This window comes from Lathamus discolor, chromosome 1, assembly GCF_037157495.1.
Source record: "Lathamus discolor isolate bLatDis1 chromosome 1, bLatDis1.hap1, whole genome shotgun sequence".
Taxonomy (NCBI): domain Eukaryota; kingdom Metazoa; phylum Chordata; class Aves; order Psittaciformes; family Psittacidae; genus Lathamus; species Lathamus discolor.
In genome coordinates this window covers 65,019,061-65,037,950 of record NC_088884.1, presented here as the reverse complement: position 1 = coordinate 65,037,950, position 18,890 = coordinate 65,019,061, and the positions used below count along the sequence as shown (strand labels likewise).

The 18,890-nt window shown below is 48.4% G+C and overlaps 1 protein-coding gene across 3 annotated transcripts; it reads left to right on the top strand.

Moving 5' to 3' along the window:
* The first annotated feature begins 6,430 nt into the window (after positions 1-6,430).
* LOC136012190 (C-type lectin domain family 6 member A-like) lies at positions 6,431-13,296 on the top strand. Of its 3 annotated transcripts, XR_010611604.1 has the most exons (7): positions 6,431-6,673; positions 7,560-7,655; positions 8,694-8,786; positions 9,946-10,100; positions 10,326-10,456; positions 10,737-12,966; positions 13,087-13,296. XR_010611604.1 is itself a non-coding variant. In XM_065675139.1 (6 exons), exons 1-6 carry the CDS (start codon positions 6,637-6,639, stop codon positions 10,894-10,896), a joined length of 672 nt encoding a protein of 223 aa, XP_065531211.1. In that variant the 5' UTR covers positions 6,431-6,636; the 3' UTR covers positions 10,897-13,296. The 3 variants fall into 3 exon arrangements, 2 of the variants coding, with proteins under 2 accessions (XP_065531211.1, XP_065531226.1); XM_065675139.1 differs by having other exon boundaries at positions 10,737-13,296; XM_065675154.1 differs by having other exon boundaries at positions 6,432-6,673; positions 9,949-10,100; positions 10,737-13,296.
* Positions 13,297-18,890: the final 5,594 nt, after the last annotated feature.

The window sequence follows — 18,890 nt, the reverse complement described above, 5'->3', positions numbered from 1 at the left end:
GGCTCTATGCAGTGTGTATCTCTCTCTTTCCCTCACTAAGCTGCAGGTGTTTTGTGTAATCATAGAATCACAGGATGGTTTGGGTTGGAAGGGACCTTGAAGCTCATCCAGTTCCAACCCCCTGCCATGGGCAGGGACACCTTCCCCTAGACCAGGTTGCTCCAAGCCCCGTCCAACCTGGCCTTGAACACTGCCAGGGATGGGGCAGCCACAGCTTCTCTGGGCAACCTGTGCCAGTGCCTCAGCACCCTCACAGGGAAGAACTCCTTCCTAATATCTGATCTAAATCCCCCCTTTTCCAGCATAAAGCCAATCCCCCTTGTCCTGTCCCCACAGGTGCTGTAAAAAGTCCCCCTCCAGATTTCTTGTAGGCCCCTTTAGCTACTGGAAGGCTGCTACAAGGTCTTCATGGAGCCTTCTCTTCTCCAGGCAGAACAACTCCAACTTTCTCAGCCTCTCTTCATAGGAGAGGTGCTCCAACCCTCTGACCATCTTTGTGACCCTCCTCTAGATGTACTCCCATGAGAGGCGCAGTCCACACCGCCTTCCCCAGCCACTTCCTTAGATGCACTATGGGGACCTTATCTCCTCCCACAATACACAGGGGTTTTGTTTGGGCAGGGCCAGAATCAAAAGATGATGCTGTGACAGGATACAGCCTTATGCCACTACTGCAGCAGAAGTTGCACCCACCCAGTGACAGTAACCCCCTCAAAGACAGCCTGGCTACACAGTTCCATTGCAAACAGCCAAAGCTATGGAGGGGACTGGCTACAGGAAACCAGTTCTAGGGGTATTATGAGTATCGGGGTTGAACTTTAAGGTCCATTCCAACCTAAACCATTGTATGATTCTATGATTTGTTTCCATGGTGGAAAGTCTTGCCCCAGAAAATACTAGAAGCTTGTGCCAGGAGTTTCAACAAGGTCAGGCCATGCTCCAAGCAAGTGTGAGGAGCTGTCCCCAGCAGCAAAATGACTGGGGCCTTCAGTGTCACCTCGAGGAAGAAGTCTCTCTTCCCTACTTGGAGCTGATCCCAAGCTTACCTGATGCAGCAGCCTTCCTGGGAAGCTAAAGCCCAGTGGTCCCTGTAAGGACGTACCTGCCCAGGCCAGACCATGCTGCAGAAGAGGCAGGAGAGGGCAGGGCTGCTGCACATAAGGTCCCTCCCACAAGTGCGTTGCCTATTGAATTGCCTTCATGTCTGTCGAAGTCTAAGCCCAGCCGGCAACCCAGAACCATGCAGCTGCTCGTTCACTCCTGCCCACCTTCCTCCCACCGCTCCTGGAGGGATGGGGAGGAGAATCAAAAGAATGTGACTCCCACGGGTTGAGACAAGAGCAGTCCAGTAACTGAGGTATAACACAAATCACTATTGCTACCACCAATAATAATAATGATAAGGGAAATAACAAGGGAAGAGAATACAATCGCTCACCACCCGCTGACCGATACCCAGCCCGACCCGAGCAGTGATCTCCCCCTTCCAGGTAACTGCCCCAGTTTATATACTGGCCATGACGTGCTGTGGTATGGAATACCTCTTTGGTCAGTTTGGGTCAGGTGTCCTGTCTCTGCTTCCTCCCAGCTTCCCCTCCTCCCTGGCAGAGCATGAGGCTCAGAAAGTCCTTGGCCAGAGTAAACATTACTGAGCAGCAGCTAAAACCATCGGTGTTGTCAGCACTGTTCCCAGGCTGAAAGTCAAAAACACGGCACTGCACCAGCTACTAAGACGGAGGAAAATGACTGCTACGGCTGAACCCAGGACAATGTCCTACTGCAGACCATATGCCACCATGGATCCCACCTTTTCTCCACCAATTACCACTTCCTGGGCCCTGGGCCCCACTTCTGTTTGCCTTAGGAAACATCATCTCCCTAAGCTTTCCCAAACAAACAGTGCCAGCTCCTCACAGAGCATTGGTGGGCAACTGGCTGTGTGACTCTGTCCTACCTATGAAAGTGAATCCTCTCTCTGGGTCCCAAAGAGAGAGGAGAACTTGTAATGGAGGCAAGGTGATCAGGAGATTTGACTTCCTAAGCTTATCAATGGGAGTAGTTCTGTGAATGGCTGTGGGTGGTGGCAGGAGCCACTGAATCCCATAGCCCAGCAGAAGCAAGGCTGCTGCAGCTCTGTGTCCCCAGCTCCAGATGGTAGTGAGACGGAGCATGTATGTACAATATGTACATATATAGATACATATGGAAGAAAAAGGAAGTACGCATACAAGCAACCACACAGGTCAGCGCAGACAGAAAGCACTGACACAAACAAACAGCGTGAGCAGCATGATTCTGGATGAATGCCTGCTAGCAGAAAAAAATATATGTTTATACATATACAATACAGACCTCTCCAACTGTAAGGGTTAGTCATTAATCCATACCAGATGACAGTGTTCTCTGGTAACGTCACTGAGCCTGGCCCCATGGAGGCAGCAGACTTCCCTGTGAGTCAAGTCAGGTTGGGTTGACATATTGGCCCCCTGTTCCTCTCAGGATAGAGTCACCAGTCACAACCACTCTTTTTTCCCAGTAGATTTGGTGTTGCAGAGTTTGAGGATTCTGGGTGTGAGAAACGAGACACAAATAGAGAACTCACAATCAGTTTATTAATATAGGAAAATACAGAGATACTAACAGATACAGTAAAAGATACTTGTGATGTTTGGTTATCTCACCAACCCCAAGTGATGACAATCAGGAAACCAGCTCTGAGGACCATCATCACAGTGCAAGGTGGCAGGCTCAACCTTAGTGGGCATCCCCATGGAGGCAACGTTGACCTGCGTGGTCCGAGGGTCTGCCTCCCTGCATTGCATGAGGCTCGGGCTTTTATACTGACAAAAATGCACACTCATTCTGACACAGGGGGCCAGCCCACGTCGGAAGAAGTGACCAGCAATATCTAGAAAGGTCTCCAAGGGTCGGGACTTTTCCGGGGAGCAGCCAAAGCAGGACTCCCTGGGGAGGAGGCAAAGTGGACAAATGTTGCTTTTCTATCTTTGTGTGTTTCAGCATGGACCACTGTCTATTGTCCCTGACACATTTGGTCATGATGTGAGGTCTGACTCACACATGGTGACTCTTCTAACTTGGATGATCTCTTACCTACTTCATCACATTCCTCGTTTTCCTGATCCTCAAGTACCAGAGCCTCAAATCTGTTGTGGAGGGGTACTTGGGAAGGTGACAAGCTGGGGGGTAATAAATACGCCATGTACTCTAAGGACCAATCTGCTTCCAAGCTCCCCTGTCTCTTAGATCCCTGGTGACAAGATGGTAAGGGATCCTTAATTTCTTTTGGCTCATGTGGCTGGCTTGCTTCTCTCAAGTATGGCTCCACCAGTCAATCTCCTCCTCAGATTCCTTTGGTCATTCCACCTCTTCTGATGGCTCTGCCACCATGCAGAGCAAAGCATCAATCTGGGCACATCTTAGCCACCATCTCACATTGCCAGCAGGCTCTGGCACTCACAACAGCCAGACGCCTGGACAGCTACATGTTTATAAGGGACCCCCGTCAGGGCTGCCACATCCTTTCTGAGAGAACTTTGTCTTCTTTGCCTTCTGCTGGGAGGATGCTGTCCTTGAGCGCCTTCTCTATGACCACTGGCTGAGCTCACCTCTGAAGCTTGCTGCCCATATAAACTGCTGCACAAGCTGCCACACCACGCTCTGTGCACCCACTCTGTTCCCTGCGCTCCCCAGGTGGTGTTTTATCCACCCAGGAATGGTGCCTGGTGTATTTCCCCTAGTTCATGTTCCATCGATCTTCTCTGTATCCATGTTGTGCTTGTTGACTCATGTCTATATTGCAAGGGGGTGAAATTAGATTGAAGGTTCTCTAGTGCTTCTTCTAGGAGTGCACTTGTTATAACCAAGTACACTGTCTTCAGTGGTCCAGGGGCAGGAATCCCTGACAGTTCTGTACTGCAAGGTGCCACCCTGTTGCCACAACACGCTGATCTGACATGTATTTGTGAAATGAAATAATCAAGGGTCACTCAGGAAGCTCTTCATGACTGGAGCAGGTAGAAAACAGCTGAGAACCTTTACTTACAGAACTGTGGAAAGACCCACAGGAATACTGAGGTCACTGATATGTGCTCTCCTCAAGCACGCTGCTGCTATTTATGGAGCAGGAAAGAGAAATAGGTTCCTGCCATTTTGGAAATGAAAGGTATTTGCAATGACTCCAGAGCTTCCCACTGAGAAGATAACATCTCCCATCACTGGCCCTAGCTGCCTGGCATCAGGACTACTAAGGATTTTCTGTGCAGTCCAGTGCAGAGTTTGGCTACTGTCACCACTTTTTGACTCTATCCCTGAGTGGGACAGAGCTATTTGTCATCTGAGCGTTGTGAGCTCAGATGCAGTAGCTTGGTTTGTGATGCTGAAAAGAAAGTCCTTTGCTTTCTCTCTGCTTTAGACCCTGTGCAAACACCAAAATGAATTCATGTGAATTCATTGCACAGACCTTCATCTTTGTCAAATGGGCTGGAGAGCAATGACTGCTAAAATAGGAATGTCAGTGTAAACAAGTGTGTGAATTCAATACCAGAAACCATCTGAGAGGGCAATTGCCCCAAACTCATTTGCCATGGAATTAGGAAAAGTCTTAAGAGAGACAATAATTGGTCCAAAACCAAAGTTTAGAAGAAGCAAGAACATTTTTAACAAAGAGAAAGAAGCAGGAAGGAAGTGACAGTAAACATCTGGTTTGACAGTCACCCTGCAACCTGTCTATGGCAGAGCAGCCTCCCTACTGAATACAGTGGGCAGCCTGCATTCCTGGCAGTAAGGGTGCAACATGTACAGACCCACGACTTCAGTGTGCATATGTGACCTTGTGCTTTCTCATTGGTCTGTGGGTAAGCAGACTGTAGGAAGTGGCATGGGGACACATGTACCCTACACCTCCAGCAGGAAGTGCGTAAGAATAGGGGAATCACTGCTCTTAGGAAAGGAGAACGTGGGAAGTTGCACAAGTAATCATGAGAATGTGTGTGTATGTGGGGTTTAGAGCTTTTGGGGATTAGTTACTTAAAGACATTTAGAAATCTGTATCTGCTTGTTGACATTTTGTGTCTGGTATTGTGCTTTATCTGGGTTGCTGATGCTGATCCTGCATATACAGGTAACGGTTTGTCAGTTACTTACATGTGATGAATTAATTGGTAAACTGCTTAGATCCATCCTGACCAGATGTAAACCACATGAACTAAGCACATTTTCCTTCTGACAGTTTTACACCCTCTTCACCTGCCACACTGATCAGCCAAAGTCAGCTCCCTGCCTGTATGCACAAAATCGAGTATATTTTAAACCAATAGCAAATCAAATGCATTCTCATTTTTTAACATCTGTGGTGCATTTCAGTGCTGTTCTCCAGCATGATGGCTGGGAACTTTTAAATATGCCATGTGAGGATCTCGCTGCGCTGTGAATCCAGTAGCTTGTGCCCTCTAGTAGCTCATAGTTTCTATGACAGTACTAGCAAGCACATGTATGGACCACCTTTCCAATATAACATAGCTGTTAGATGGTTTGACCCTGCAGCCTGCTGTGCATGAAAAAACATACTCAGAGGACATCTTCTACACACAATTTAGGGTTGTTCTCATTTGTAGCTGGTTTTGTGTCCTGCTCTTTTTAGACTTCAACTGATACACTTCTGCTATTGCATCCATTCCTTCCTCAGTGCATCCATTCATGCCTTTCACAGGGAGAAGGTGCTGATGGAACGTGGAAGAGCAAAGGCTGGCTACCTACCTGAGTCCATTCAGAGTACGATGAGACCCAGCAGGGATTCTTTATCCTTACGGGTATTCTTAGGGACAAAACATGCAAAGTTTTGAATCAAGTTGCCTTGAGCAGTGCTAGAACCACCAGCTATGGCTGTGCCTTCTGTTGTTGTGACCAAGTAAAACTTCGATATCTGTAATGCACAGGGATTCTGACACCGCCTGGTGATCCTTTCTGACCTCCAGCTCCATGGTGACAGGTCATATGCAATGCCTCCACTCAAAGCTCAATCCTCTTTTCCCCAGCAATTAGTTAACAACAGTGTTGTCAAGTTCTCCATTGTGCTCTGGGTTACTGGGCTCAGGCTTCACACAGGGACTTGCCCAGACTGAGTCACAGATATGTTTTCTTACCATGTTTTGACTCCCTTTTGCAGGACATTGTGAGTCAGTTTAGCCCCTTGCTACTGAATGTCAACAGCGTAGGCATTTTCACACACATATTCACTTGCCAGGAAAGAACAAATAACAAAGGTGTAAGGCCAGTAGCATGCCCTATGAAACGGCTTCAACATGTGCAAAAGGCGGTCTTTTGAGCTGCATTGGTACTACCCTTCATCTGTTTCCCTTTCCCTCTGTAAGCTTCTGTGTTGCAAGGAGCATCTTGTGAAACATCCTGGCAGAGAAACTATAACAATTCCCCCATCTCCATGTGCTGTGGGGAACACCCAGGCTACAGCTTTTTCTGCATACTGGATTAGAGGCTGTGAAGGCTCTTCACCAGTGTGTGAGCTACCCTAGTGCAGTCTTCTGTGCAGGAGGAAGGCTGTATTTGTGGCCACACTGATAACGTGGACTCTTGAGGAAGAGTGATACCACGGCAGAGATAATGAATCACCACGGGAGAGTCAGTCCTGGAACTGCAGGTAACCACAAAGCCTTCCTTTCTGTCCTCCTATGGATGGAGGAGGTGGGGGACGAAGAGCTGGGATAGATAATGGGCATGGTACAGTGGCTGGCCTCGAAGCAACAGATGAGGGAACTGGGGAGTGCCCAGGCTGGGAGCAATGACCTTTTTCCCAGAGCCAGGGGGAATGAAAGTCCAGGCAGACTATGGTCTGCCATCCTCTTCAGTGCTTTTTTCTGTAAATGGTGGGACTGAAGAGTGCTATCGCATTATCATTATCCAGGTAGAACTATCTGCATCAAGCTAGGTGCACGTCACTGCTCCCATCTCTGGTGTCTCTAAGGAGAACCAAGTGACGGCTCTCCCCAGAGCTTCAAAGTGGCTGTTTTCCCTGTGGAAACAATCTCGTCTGTGCATCTGCCTCTGCAAACACTGAGCTGGACAGTCCCTCCTTTGAGTGAATATATACTATCGTGTAAAAGGCCTTGGGGATAGAGCCAAAATAAAGATGGCTGAGAAGCTCTAAAGAGAGATGAAGAAGAGGGAGGAACAGAAAGAGCATCCAGTGCAAGACAGAAGTGATGAGGGCAACAAGGAAGATGTGTTGAAGAAAACGGAAATGTGACAGGAGAAAGAAAAGATGAGTGCAGTTTGGGAAGAGTACAGGTGGGACTGGTGATAAACAGGGAAATAAAAGAGCAGCTTCAGGGCAGTCCCTGTGTTGCCCTACTCTGTAGGTCTGACCTGCTGCTAATGATGGGCAGCAGGACCTGGTTACAGCATCTATGAGGCTCCTCAGCCTTGGAACAAGGATAGCAGCAGGATGTTGGGGTATGGAGCCAATGGGGTTATCCTGCCCACAACTCTGGGCTGGGAGATTCCCACTCACGCCTTGTGTTTTTCAGCCTCAGCAGAAGAGAGACGCTGCTCCCAGCTGAACCCCTGGGTCTTCATTGCTTCTGGCCTTGCCATCAAAACCGCCATTGTAACCATCTGCCTCGGTGGGTCCCAGGCCTGTTAATTCCTCTGGGATGAAGGAGGCAGTTGACTGCCTTTTGTCAGGAGGAAGAACAATACCCTAGCCTTTCTGCCTGCAGGCATTTATGCCCTTTGCCAAAGCAGCCTGCTCGGCTGCCCCACTCCCACCTCTGTCCTCTTACTCAGGGAGCAGGGTCCCTTCCACAGTTCAGGTTTGTTCCCCGGCAGGGCCTTCCCACTGCTCCTCTCACTTTCCCTCCTGCCTTCATAAAGCCAGTCCTGGATGAAACCAGCTCCCACCAAGAGCTGAGAGGTCTCTTTAGTGTCGGGGGACGTCTGAGCAGGTTCCCTGAAGGCCAGCTCTTGGATGCCGGTTCTCTCGAGCTGTTCTCTCTCTCAGAGCTCCTTGTGACAATATTGAAACCAAGGAGCCAGTGTGATATTCTGCAAAATACTGGTACCAGGCTGCCCATATTTTAGCAAGGTGGGGGTGAACCCATCAAAATGCTGCAGCCACACTGCCTGACCGACCGAAAGGGAAATCCTTTGCTTGTACTGTCCTGGAGTTTCACATTGCTCTGTGATGACTCTTCTGTGGTTTTTCTTAACTCCCTTAGGTGAGGCGTTAACACTCAACAGCGCTAAGGCCTTCTTGATAAGGGTAAAAGTGGTGCTCTAACGCTGCAGTGCCTGGGAAGATTTACCAGGGAATTTATATTAATATTCCACCATTATTAAGTTTATCCCATGACTTCTTTGACCCTTTCATGGCCTCATCCTCTTTGTCAGCTGGGAAAACGGGTCTCTCAGCCAGCAGTGGCAAGAGGAGCTCAACCAGTCGATGCCTGCTCAAAGGAAGGAGTGACCACTAGAGGGAGAAACGGCCGGCTGCTTCTCGCCGCCTTTCTCATCCGCTTTTGTCACCCCACTCAATACCCATTTCTGAGGTTGTTAACAGAGTCTCTGTGGTAGAGCCAGAAGGTGGAGGATAGGACAGGTTGCTCATGGATGAGGACAAAAAGATGACAGTATCACTTTCTTTCTCTTTCTTCTCTTCCCAGTTGTTTTCCTTCATGGAGACTACGGCCAGTACATGACTCTGGTCCAGAATGATACAGAGTGGAGCTGCATCCCCAGCGTATCTGCAGGCATAGGTGAGTGATGCTAAGAGCTTCCTAAGCAACTCTAAGCAACTCACCAGAATTTACCCTGGTTTCAGTTAGCCTTTGAGTTTGGGAATGTGATTGTCAGGCAGAGCTGAACTGTTTTAAAGAAGGAAGCTTGAGAACTGAAGAAAGACAATGCTGTATTGCCAGTTTTCTTAGGATGCTATAGAAACCTGTTCTGGACCAGTGGAAGAGTGTGGCTTCTTCCAGACCTACTTCTTCCTACTCTTCCTACTTTTCCCCTCTCACTGGCCCTCACACAATTCAACTGCTATTCCAGTTCACTGATCCAGCTGGAAGTGCTCCATCCCTTTGTAAGAGCTGATTCAATCCAGCTCCTCTCCCTGTGCTGGCTCTCTGCCTGCTCGCACAAGCATCATGTTCAGTGTGAGGGACAGAGGTAGCAGTGGTAAGAGGATGTTGTCATGCAAGTTAGGGTTGGAATAGTTAGGGTTGGAACTAGATGATGTAAGGTCCTTTCCAACCCTAACTATTCTGTGATTCTATGAAGTTAGAGTAACGGAGAGCTGGGCTGCAGTCACACATGAAATGACAGCAATGGCAAGTGCTTGAATTCCTGCAGTGCAAATTCCCCAACTCAGCTTGGGGTCTGTTCTCATGTAGCCTCATGATTTGAGAGACTGTATCTGTGTTTTTCTCATCCATGATGTGACTTTCTGGCTATAAGGCAGATCTCTAGGAAAGCCTGCCTAGTCTGAGGAGCTGCCTGTGGTGGCAGCAACCCTCAGAGAAGTTCATTGTACGTCTGTCAGTCTGCATGAGTTGAGAGCTAAGCACTTGAACAACGCTTCTCTGATGGAAGTGTTCCCAGAGGAACACGAGCCGACTACTTCCCATCTTGCTTCCTCAAGAATGGTAAGGCAGAAACTGTGCCTCTCACCAGTCAGGGGTTGCATGGACACAGCAGAACAGATAGAGAAAGGGAAAGACGCTTCAGGCAGGGACCTTGAGACAGAAACCTGTCAGGCTGTTTACAGCTTTACGTGTGGAGCATAGAAGAGAGCGTTCACCTCTGTCCAGACCAAAGATGTGGTTCAAACCCCTCACCTAACACCTGGGACCCTTCCTTGAGCTCATGGAGCTGAAGAACAGCACATCTTGTATGAAAGCAGGATTTTCCCCCCAGCAGAGGAGGGCTGGGCATGCTGCCCGAAGGGCTGGAAACGCTTCCAAGGAAGCTGCTACTATCTCTCCGGGGATGTGATGTCCTGGGCCGATAGCGAGCAGAACTGCACTGGGATGGGCTCTCACCTGGTGGTGATCACCAGCAAAGCAGAGCAGGTATGTGCGGGGCTGAGAGCGGGGCACAGCAGCCAGAGCCCCGGCGCCAGCACGGGAGGGGACTCAGCCCCTCTTTGTGCTGCAAGGGAGGGGGGATGGATGTCCTTTGTGCATCCCTTCAGCACCGGCTCCCCTCTGCCACCAGCCCCACTCCACAGGGACTCCTGCCACCTCCCTCTGCTCAGTCCTGTGTCTCATGGACATTGCACTCTCCCTCATTTCCAGGATTTCCTCTTCAGCTTGGCAAAAGGAGTATTTTCTAACGCCTATGAAACGAAATACTACATAGGCTTAACTGCTTACAAAACCGGGCAATGGGAGTGGGTGGATCAGACTCCATACGATATGACAACCACGTAAGTATCCTCGGGGAGTGAGGAAGGTTCCTGTATGCAATTCACAACCCTCGGTCTAAGTGACCAGTACACTGTGTAGGGCAGGTATGTGCCAGAGGGGGATTTCTGTCTCCAGCTGCATTGTAAGTCAGAAAACTCAATTACTTTTCCAGTCAAAACTATGACTTCTGATCTCTCTTACAGTAAACTTCCCCTTCCTCTTCCACAACTGTCTGAGGTGACTTCACCCCCGCCATCATGCATGCAAATACATTCCCAATAGAGGAACTTTCTTTTACAGGTTCTGGAAACCCGGGGAACCTAATTTGCTCTTTGCAGAAAAATGTGCTGCAATTCACGTCAAGGGAAACAGAGACCCCAACACTTACAGTAACTGGAATAACGTCCTGTGCTTCACAAGCTGCTATCGAATTTGTGAACTGCCAGTCAAAGCTGTCTGAGGAAGGAAACTCCACTTTGGTTGAAGGAGCTGAAGGAGCACCTTTGAGAAAGGGCAGCTCATGAAATACCTGATGAAAAGCTGGCCTGAGCTCACACAAATGCTTCATCTTGTGATGCAGGGTGAGCAAGCCTGCTACAGAATCTCAGATCTGATGGACCTCATTCCAGCCTGTGCCCCTGCATCTCTTTCCGAGATGGAGATCAGTCCTGGATGAAAATGCTCAGGCTGATGTCAAGGACCTACCGTGCCCCTTTTCACAGTCCTCCTTCACAGATGAGTGCCCTGATCCTCCAGTACTTTCCTTGACTCCTTGTCCAGTCAATGATGTGGAAAAGGCCCTCTCTGTTCCATGGAAGGATACTGGTCCTACGAGTCATTGGAGCAGAATTTGAAAGAGCATGCAGTGGAGCATGCTTGGCGCACCCCTGAAGGGATCAGTTATTCATGGTTCACCTTTAATGTTTCCTCCTTCCTTCAGCAGGTTCTGTGCTGATAAGTTAAAAACTCCATAGCAGTAAACGCTAAATCCACTCAATGCATGAGGCTGTCTTCTGACAAGTCCCAGCACCCTACCAACAGGCCTCCTCCCTGCATGAGGGTTCTAACTTTTCAGTGTGTTTGGTACCTCCAGGTGAGAATATAACTGTGAGTGTGCTGGAGTGGCCAGGAGCAGGAAAAATCCAGCGTTCATCTGCAGAGCACGTGGGAAGGGCTCTGAACACTTGTGGAGAATCAGGGAAGCAACAGAACAGGCTGTGCAGTAGTCAGTGCCAACAACTTTTTGCTCAGGATGTAGCAGAAAGGAGAGGGATTTTGAAGATCCTACTGAGGTATGTGGCAGGAGTAAGCCTGACAATGAAAGGGAGAGAAAGCAATCAAATATCACACGAAGGATAAAAGCCAGAGTTTCCCCAGGAGGGATTTATAATGTGAGAAAAAGGTAGAAGGCTCCTATAAGAGGCATCACTGTAAATCAAACACACGGAAGTCTTGAGCAAGTGCTCTGCTTCCCTCAAATTCCCCACACCTCTGTCTGTATATTCTTCCTTTCCATCAATGATACCCATGCTTCTTCAAGAGCTGCGAGTTTCCAGTTTGTGACTAAAAATACAACCTGAAAAATCGGTTATGATTTATTTCTTTTTAAATTCATCTAAAATCTGAGCACAAATTTGTGTCATCTTCATAAGAAGCGATTTGCCAGGTTTCTGTTTTAGCCACGGGACCAAAAGCTCGGCTCTTACAAGGTCTTGGCCTCCTATTTTCTAAAGTTGCTGGGATCTTTTCACAATGGAGCAAACTTTGTTGTCCTGTCCAACATGGCAGCAAACAAAAGCATTGCAATGGACTTCTCTTTTCAGTTTCCCCCAGCTCACTTATGGAAACCACAGCAGCAGGGTTTTGAGGAAGAAGAAGACACACAGTGACTCATGTCTTACAGAGAATCTTAGAGGCAGCTGCAGTTCTAGCTCCTGGGAGGGCAGAGCAAAGCTCACACTGTAAGACTGGTTTGCCAGAAAATGTAACTAGCTAGAAACAGTCTCCGTGTCCCAGATTTGGAACACGGTTGTTCCTGAGATGTCCTGACAAAAGAGGGATTTTGGGAGACGATACTGGGTTTGCCTGCAGAATCACTGAAGGGAAGTTCCTCCAGTTCCTGTATGTTCCTGTATGCAGACACATGCACAGAGTCTGAACCCATTCTTTTACGTTAGTTGTACAATACAGTAAATGCAGGTCCCTTCTCTGTGCAGCCACCGTTAAGGGATAAGTGGTGAAACTCTGGGTAAGAGTTTCAGTCGTGCCTCTGAGCAAAGCCAATGCCCTTGACTAGTCCATCCCAATAGCAGCGCTCAGGTTTTAGGCAGGGATGCACTCCACACACAGCTCATGTTTGCACAGATGCAGAATAAAGCAAAAGCCTTCCTTATACTGTATTCTTCAATATGGATTTATCTGACAGATGTACCTTTCTTCAGCTTATGAGAAACAGGCATTAAGTCTCGAGTTTGTCTGGGTTCAGGATGCAGCATGTGTCCCAGCAAGACAACACAAGACTGTATGTCAGGTACAGTGCTTTCAGAAAGCTTCAGAAGGGCAATCCCTGCATATTGAGCCACGAGGTTGGCTGGAAAGGACAAAAAGTTTATCAGATTAGCATACTTCATGATAACATCTGCATTTTCAGGTGGACACCCTGGCCACATCCCAACTACCTGTTAGAACAAGACCTAGACGCTCACCACTCCTTGGCACATTAGCTTTTCCTTTGGAAAGGAACTTGGGTCTGAGGATAGGAAAGGAGCCACAGTGACGTTTACTGCTGAGGATGCTTATACTGAAAACATGGTCTGACTGCAGAAAAAACCCAAATAAAACTGTAGTGGTTCAAACTTGAGCTAGCTTCTGGTTTTCCTCAAGAAACCCTGTGATGCCCAGTCTTTGAGGTGCTGTTTTCAGCTGGGAAAACATCAGAAGAGCCATATTGGAAAGAGATCCTATGAATATACCTCATTCTCCTGCATATTGCCTCTTTTTGCAGAGGAAAGCACAGCCAGTTCTCCACACTCCCTCAGTCTTGCTCTTCAAGGCTTAGAAATTCCCCAATGGGAATCTCGTTATGGAGTAAGCAGTGCCATGCCCTGTTGGTTTTGTCCCACCTGCTCAGATACCAGCCCAGATAGAAAGGGAAGTTGTTTTCCTTCCTGCTGCTGGCAAGCACTATGTCTATGGATGGCATCACCAGCATGAGATGGAAAGAAATGTCAGGCATTACCAGGGAAAGAAAGAGAAGCAAAAGTGGGAAAGAGACAGGACTGCATTCTGCTTTCAGAAAACATCTCAGCAAACTTGCTGAAGGCACAGTTTTACACAGTCTTCCATTCTAAGTTAATGCAGCAACACTTTCTGCTCTCTGCAGTTTGATATCCATTCCGAAGATACAGCAAAGGACAAGAAGAAGAAAAACAAAAGGAGAAAAAACCCTTTTTTGTTAACTTCTGTAGATAGCCCTGTGTGCTCTGTCAATGTTACACGCAAAAGTGCCATGGGTCATCCCCCTCAGGAGGACCCTTTCTGGTTCATCTTCCTTTCTGTGTCGGCTGCTGGGAAGCCATTCTACTGCACAACACTGTTCACGTAGTCAGAGAAGGAAGGAAAACTGAGGGTAGTGGGTAAGGTTCGGATGGGTGTGCTGAGGGACAGACCAATGTCAGCATTTCCTCCTGCCTGAAGAGTGGCTGATGCGGAAGCCATATAATGTGGCTACACCGCAGCGCCGAAGCATTACAAGTCATTCCAAAATAGAGAGACTGTTTCTTAGCTCTGAAAAGCAGGCGGTGGCTTCCTGTTTCTAGAGCGCTGTGGGGTTTGCTGAGGTTTCTGGCCAGCCCTCCACAGCTACTGATATCACCAAAGAGTTATTAAAGCAAATGAAAGCAGTGGATGAAAACTGTCCAAGTGACAGACACTATCGCACTCTTAATGGGAGTGTATCAACCCTGCTCTTGGTAGTTCGAAACAATGGAGTTTTGATGACTTGTATCCACATGACAAGCACCTCTACCTTCCTACACAAGCATTCAAGTACCCTACAGAAAACAAACATAATTCCATGAGGGAAGCTCTTGTCTATGCCAAACCAATGCATGTACTGCAATTGCAACCCTGTTCTGTCAAATATGCCTACCCATGCCTGTGGACTAGGCTAGAAGTTCAGGCAGTTCTGGCAGGACGCCGGCAATATGTACCACTACAACAAGGCAGTCTGTGTAGTTCTAGCTCTCCTGCAACTGATATGTAGCAAGGCAACCACAGAGCTGCCATTGCCATTTATGTTTCTTCTGGCAAAGCCATATGAGCAGGAGAACATCCCATATTTCTGCTAGGCATGTGGGTTGAGTGGCAGTAGAACACTGGTGGCTCCAATGCAGGTGCAACAGTGCTGGCATGCTGTAGAGCACAGGGGACTTCAGTCATCCCGGTGGTGTCCCAGAACAACTGAGTTATTGAAGCCCATCTACCAAAGCAGTACAGAGCCGAGATGCTAACCTGCTGCTGTGGTTCCCTTTTGGATCTTCTAGACAGACTCTTGTTAAGTGGAAGTTTCTTAAAAGTGGCCTTTAGATACTCGCTTTGTTGGAGCCACCTCTGCCCCAGGGGACAATTCTCTTCTGTAGGGAACTGAGGCCCCCATCTGCCAATCTCATGCATCATTTAGGCAGGTCTGCTGATTGCCAGGGGGTAGTATTTGTGATGTGGAAACATTGCTAATACTTGTCCTTCCCTCGAACTATTACTCCCTGCTGCTCTTCCAGACCTGGAGCACATCAAACAGGACTACATGGCTTATGGGGCAAGGGCATGAGAGCCCAAATGATGCTCTCCTTGATCCTGCCAGTGATGGGGAAGGGCCTGAGGAGGAGTGGATGGATCCTGTGGGTCAACAACTAGTTGTGCGGCTGGTGCTGGTGTTTTGCGCTAAGAAATGCTGTTTCATTATGATCCCAGTAAGAAAGGCATTCAGGCTGTAAAGTACCATTTAAAATGCTGTTTATCAGAGGTAACACTATAAAGAAAGAGTGGCTAGCACAGATATTCCTACGTCCCCGAGTTGTGCAGCCCTGAATGGTTCTACAATCAGGTCACAGGACACTGAGCAGAACCTATCTCTGCAAGGGTTACCTCATTTTGCTTCTCTAAATTCTTATAGGACTTTATTACAAGGAAAACAATTCTACTCATCATTTCTTCTGTGCAATGAAAAGGTGTTCACACGGGTAGTTCTTGCTGCAGCCTTAGGCCCCACAAGTTCAATCCATCCAGTAGCGAGCTGTTTGGCAGCTAATACACTGATCATCTCCTTTCAGCCCAGTTCCAACCTCTTCTTTTTCTTTTTTGCCTTGTGCTCACCAAACCTCACCAGTTTGCTGAGGCTCAGTACCCAGCCTCAGAGCCATAAAGGCTTTGTGCTTCCAGTGCCCAGGCAAGGCAGTGTCTGTACAGGGGCTGGAAGGGAGGAAGGACTGCGAGGGTCTGGCAAGCCAAGAAGGGAGCCTACTTGAAAGGAAAAGGAGGGAGGGGGCACTGTAAGGTGAGCCATTCACATTTCAGAAGAACAGGGGTTGGAAACATCTGGCAAGCCCTGCCAGATGAGTCCATGTCATGCACTGTTGGCATGACCTGCCATGCAAACTCATGGCAGGTCGTATCAACAGGGGACTGCTGAGCTCAGACATCTGGCACATCCCAAGGCCACGACCAGGCAACTGGGTCCCTTCCCAGAGCTGGGCCAGGGCTTCCCTGTGGCACAGCTGTGGGCAGAGGTTCCATGCTGTGTGTTGGTGTCAGTTGCTCAGGGCAGCCCTGCAGAACATGCCAGTTGGTGGAGGACAGGCTCTGCCCCACAGCTAGGCTCCACGGGCTGAGCTGGGAAGAGTCAGACTCGCTGCCTGGGAGGTCCCTGGCTAAGGTAAGCACATCCACCCTCTTCCTGGGCTTTCTCCAGAGCAGAGAGATCCTCAACAGCTGACTGCACTCGCACCTAGTGACAGTTCAGCCAACACAGCCCAAGGCTCCACTGCTGGAAATGCCCCCAGCTCTCACCTGTGTGAGGACATTTACCTCCTCCTGAAGAGTTTTCCTTCTGGATCAAAACTGCCGTTGGTAAACAAGTCTTCCGCAGGATTTGAGGGGAGGTTGTCGTGTCACCTTCCTCTCGGGGGGACAGAAGGAAATGCTGCCCTCGATGAGGTAGGTGACTAACGAGGCAAGAATGTTCAGGTACGGCACTGATATTCAGGATAGACCCTTCCAGGTATGCAATGTCCAGCTCCTGATGACAAGTTCCTCACTGAGGAAGGACTGAAGAGGATTCATGGGGAGCAACACCCAGCCAGCTTGGTGCCAGACCTTCCACAGTGCCTGTTTTCCCTTTGCTTTCCAATGCAGACCTTACTTACCTTCCAAAATTTCATGCAGAAACAAAAAGATTCAGGGATATTCACACCAATGTTCCAAAATTATTATGTGGGAGCAGGCTTTGGCTGCTAGTATCCTCATGAGTGATGATGTTAATATTGTGGAAAATATCAGGTCCCATTCCACCTGTCAGTGTAAGAAACATCTCCTTTGTCTACAGTATCATCCACCTCTTGGTGGTGTTTTTGATCCCATCCATCCTCATTATCTTCTTCCACCAAGGAGGTCATCAAGTACCTTTGGATAATAGGCACTAACAGCAGGGCTTTCAGGAAGAGAATGAGTACTGTCCCAGGAAGAAAAGTGAAAGCCATCAGGACTGAACTTCATGTTAAAATTGGTGTTTCCCCTCTTCTGGCTCCCCTTCTATGTGGTGAGGCACCTGCTAGAAACTGCCTACAATTGTGACATACTGGATACCTTCCTGGATCAGCAAGGGACAGGGCAGAGACCTAGAAATACAGCCTTAGGGAGAAGAAATAGCGTGCTACTTCACACCTACACCGGGATGGATTGAATGGGAACTCTAGCTATTTAATATATGCTTCCTATAACCTCAGTGAAGTGACTGGCTGATCTAAACCCGTTTTTCTGGCAGCCGAGAACATGTCAAAATAGCAACCATGTACAGCTTTCTGCTGTCAGTTTCAGCTGAATGTCAGGGTCCTGAGTGCACCAAAAAGCCATGAATCGTATCAAACCAGCTCTGCGAATTCCTCACTGACATCACCCACTGAAGGTTGCTTCCTTTCCTCTCTTTGTGCTGGTCAAACCTCAGGTGCTGAGCCCTGAGTTCTCAGAGTAGGAACAGGCAAAACCAGGCACTGAGGGCAGAGCAGCTTTACGGCCACATGCGTTTTAGTGCATGCTGGATGGGAAAGGCCCCACCTCAATAACGTAAACAGACTTGGAATAAGCCGCCTGTTGGCATGGAAGTTGGACGACCTATCCAGAACAGAAGGATGAGAGAAAAAGGGCACGGTAGAGACCATGAATACCAGAGGTGGCTTGCTGTGGAGACTCATCTCCCTCCCCACACCCAGTGCTGCCTGTCAGAGAAGTGCACTCTTGGTCACAAGCAATAAGGAAGCCTGTGAGGGTGCAAGACAGTGGCCACACACCATGTGGCCATCTCTGGACTTGGAGTTACAGCCAGCCATGTGCTTCAGTTGGGAGGAACCTGTAGCAGGGTGATTCAGTTGGAATTTGCGCTGTCATGCAAAGTCATCTGTTATGGTTTAAGTCACCTGTCACCAGGCCTTTAACACTACATAGATGGCACTGTCTCCTGCTACTGGAGTCAAGCATTTCCTCTCAGACCACAGAGGTCCCTGACTTACTCATGTCCCCTTCCACAGCCCAATGACAGCCATGTCCTTCACCTCTGAAGCTGCTCCTGTTTGACACATCCTTGAACCTCTCCTCTATGTGAGCATTCTGGGACTACCTAAAGAACAGCTAAAAACACGTCTCCACTGACAGCCTCTAAGCTCTCTTCTACAGCATTAACATCAATGAAATTGTTCTTCTGTATTTCCACACTGTTCTCCACAGAGCAGTTTAATCCACCGTGCAGCTCAGGGCCCTCTTACTTGGTTTTGGTGTGCTGTGGGAATTTCAGGGAGCTCTGTTTCAAAACCACATGTTGGAAAAATGCTTCTTTATGAGGTGGCTTAAGGTTAATCCCTTGGCTACACTTAAATTTTTGTGGGATAATTCCCTCTCTTTTGCAGTCACACATATATGTTTATTTCAAACAGTGGGACATCCAAGAACTCTATTTAATGCCACACTGGTCATGGGATTGCTTTTGGACTCCCAGGATCTGGATCCACGTTTAGAAACTGTACACCCCATACATACCTTCTGCATTCCGCAGAAGCAGCAACACCTTTTGGCCGATTCTGTGCCTGGCCCTGTATTTTCCCATATAAGGAACAGCAGTAGGCCATGCACCACAGCTCTCTTATGCTTCAGGTACATATATCAGCCATTACATGAGCTGGACCATAG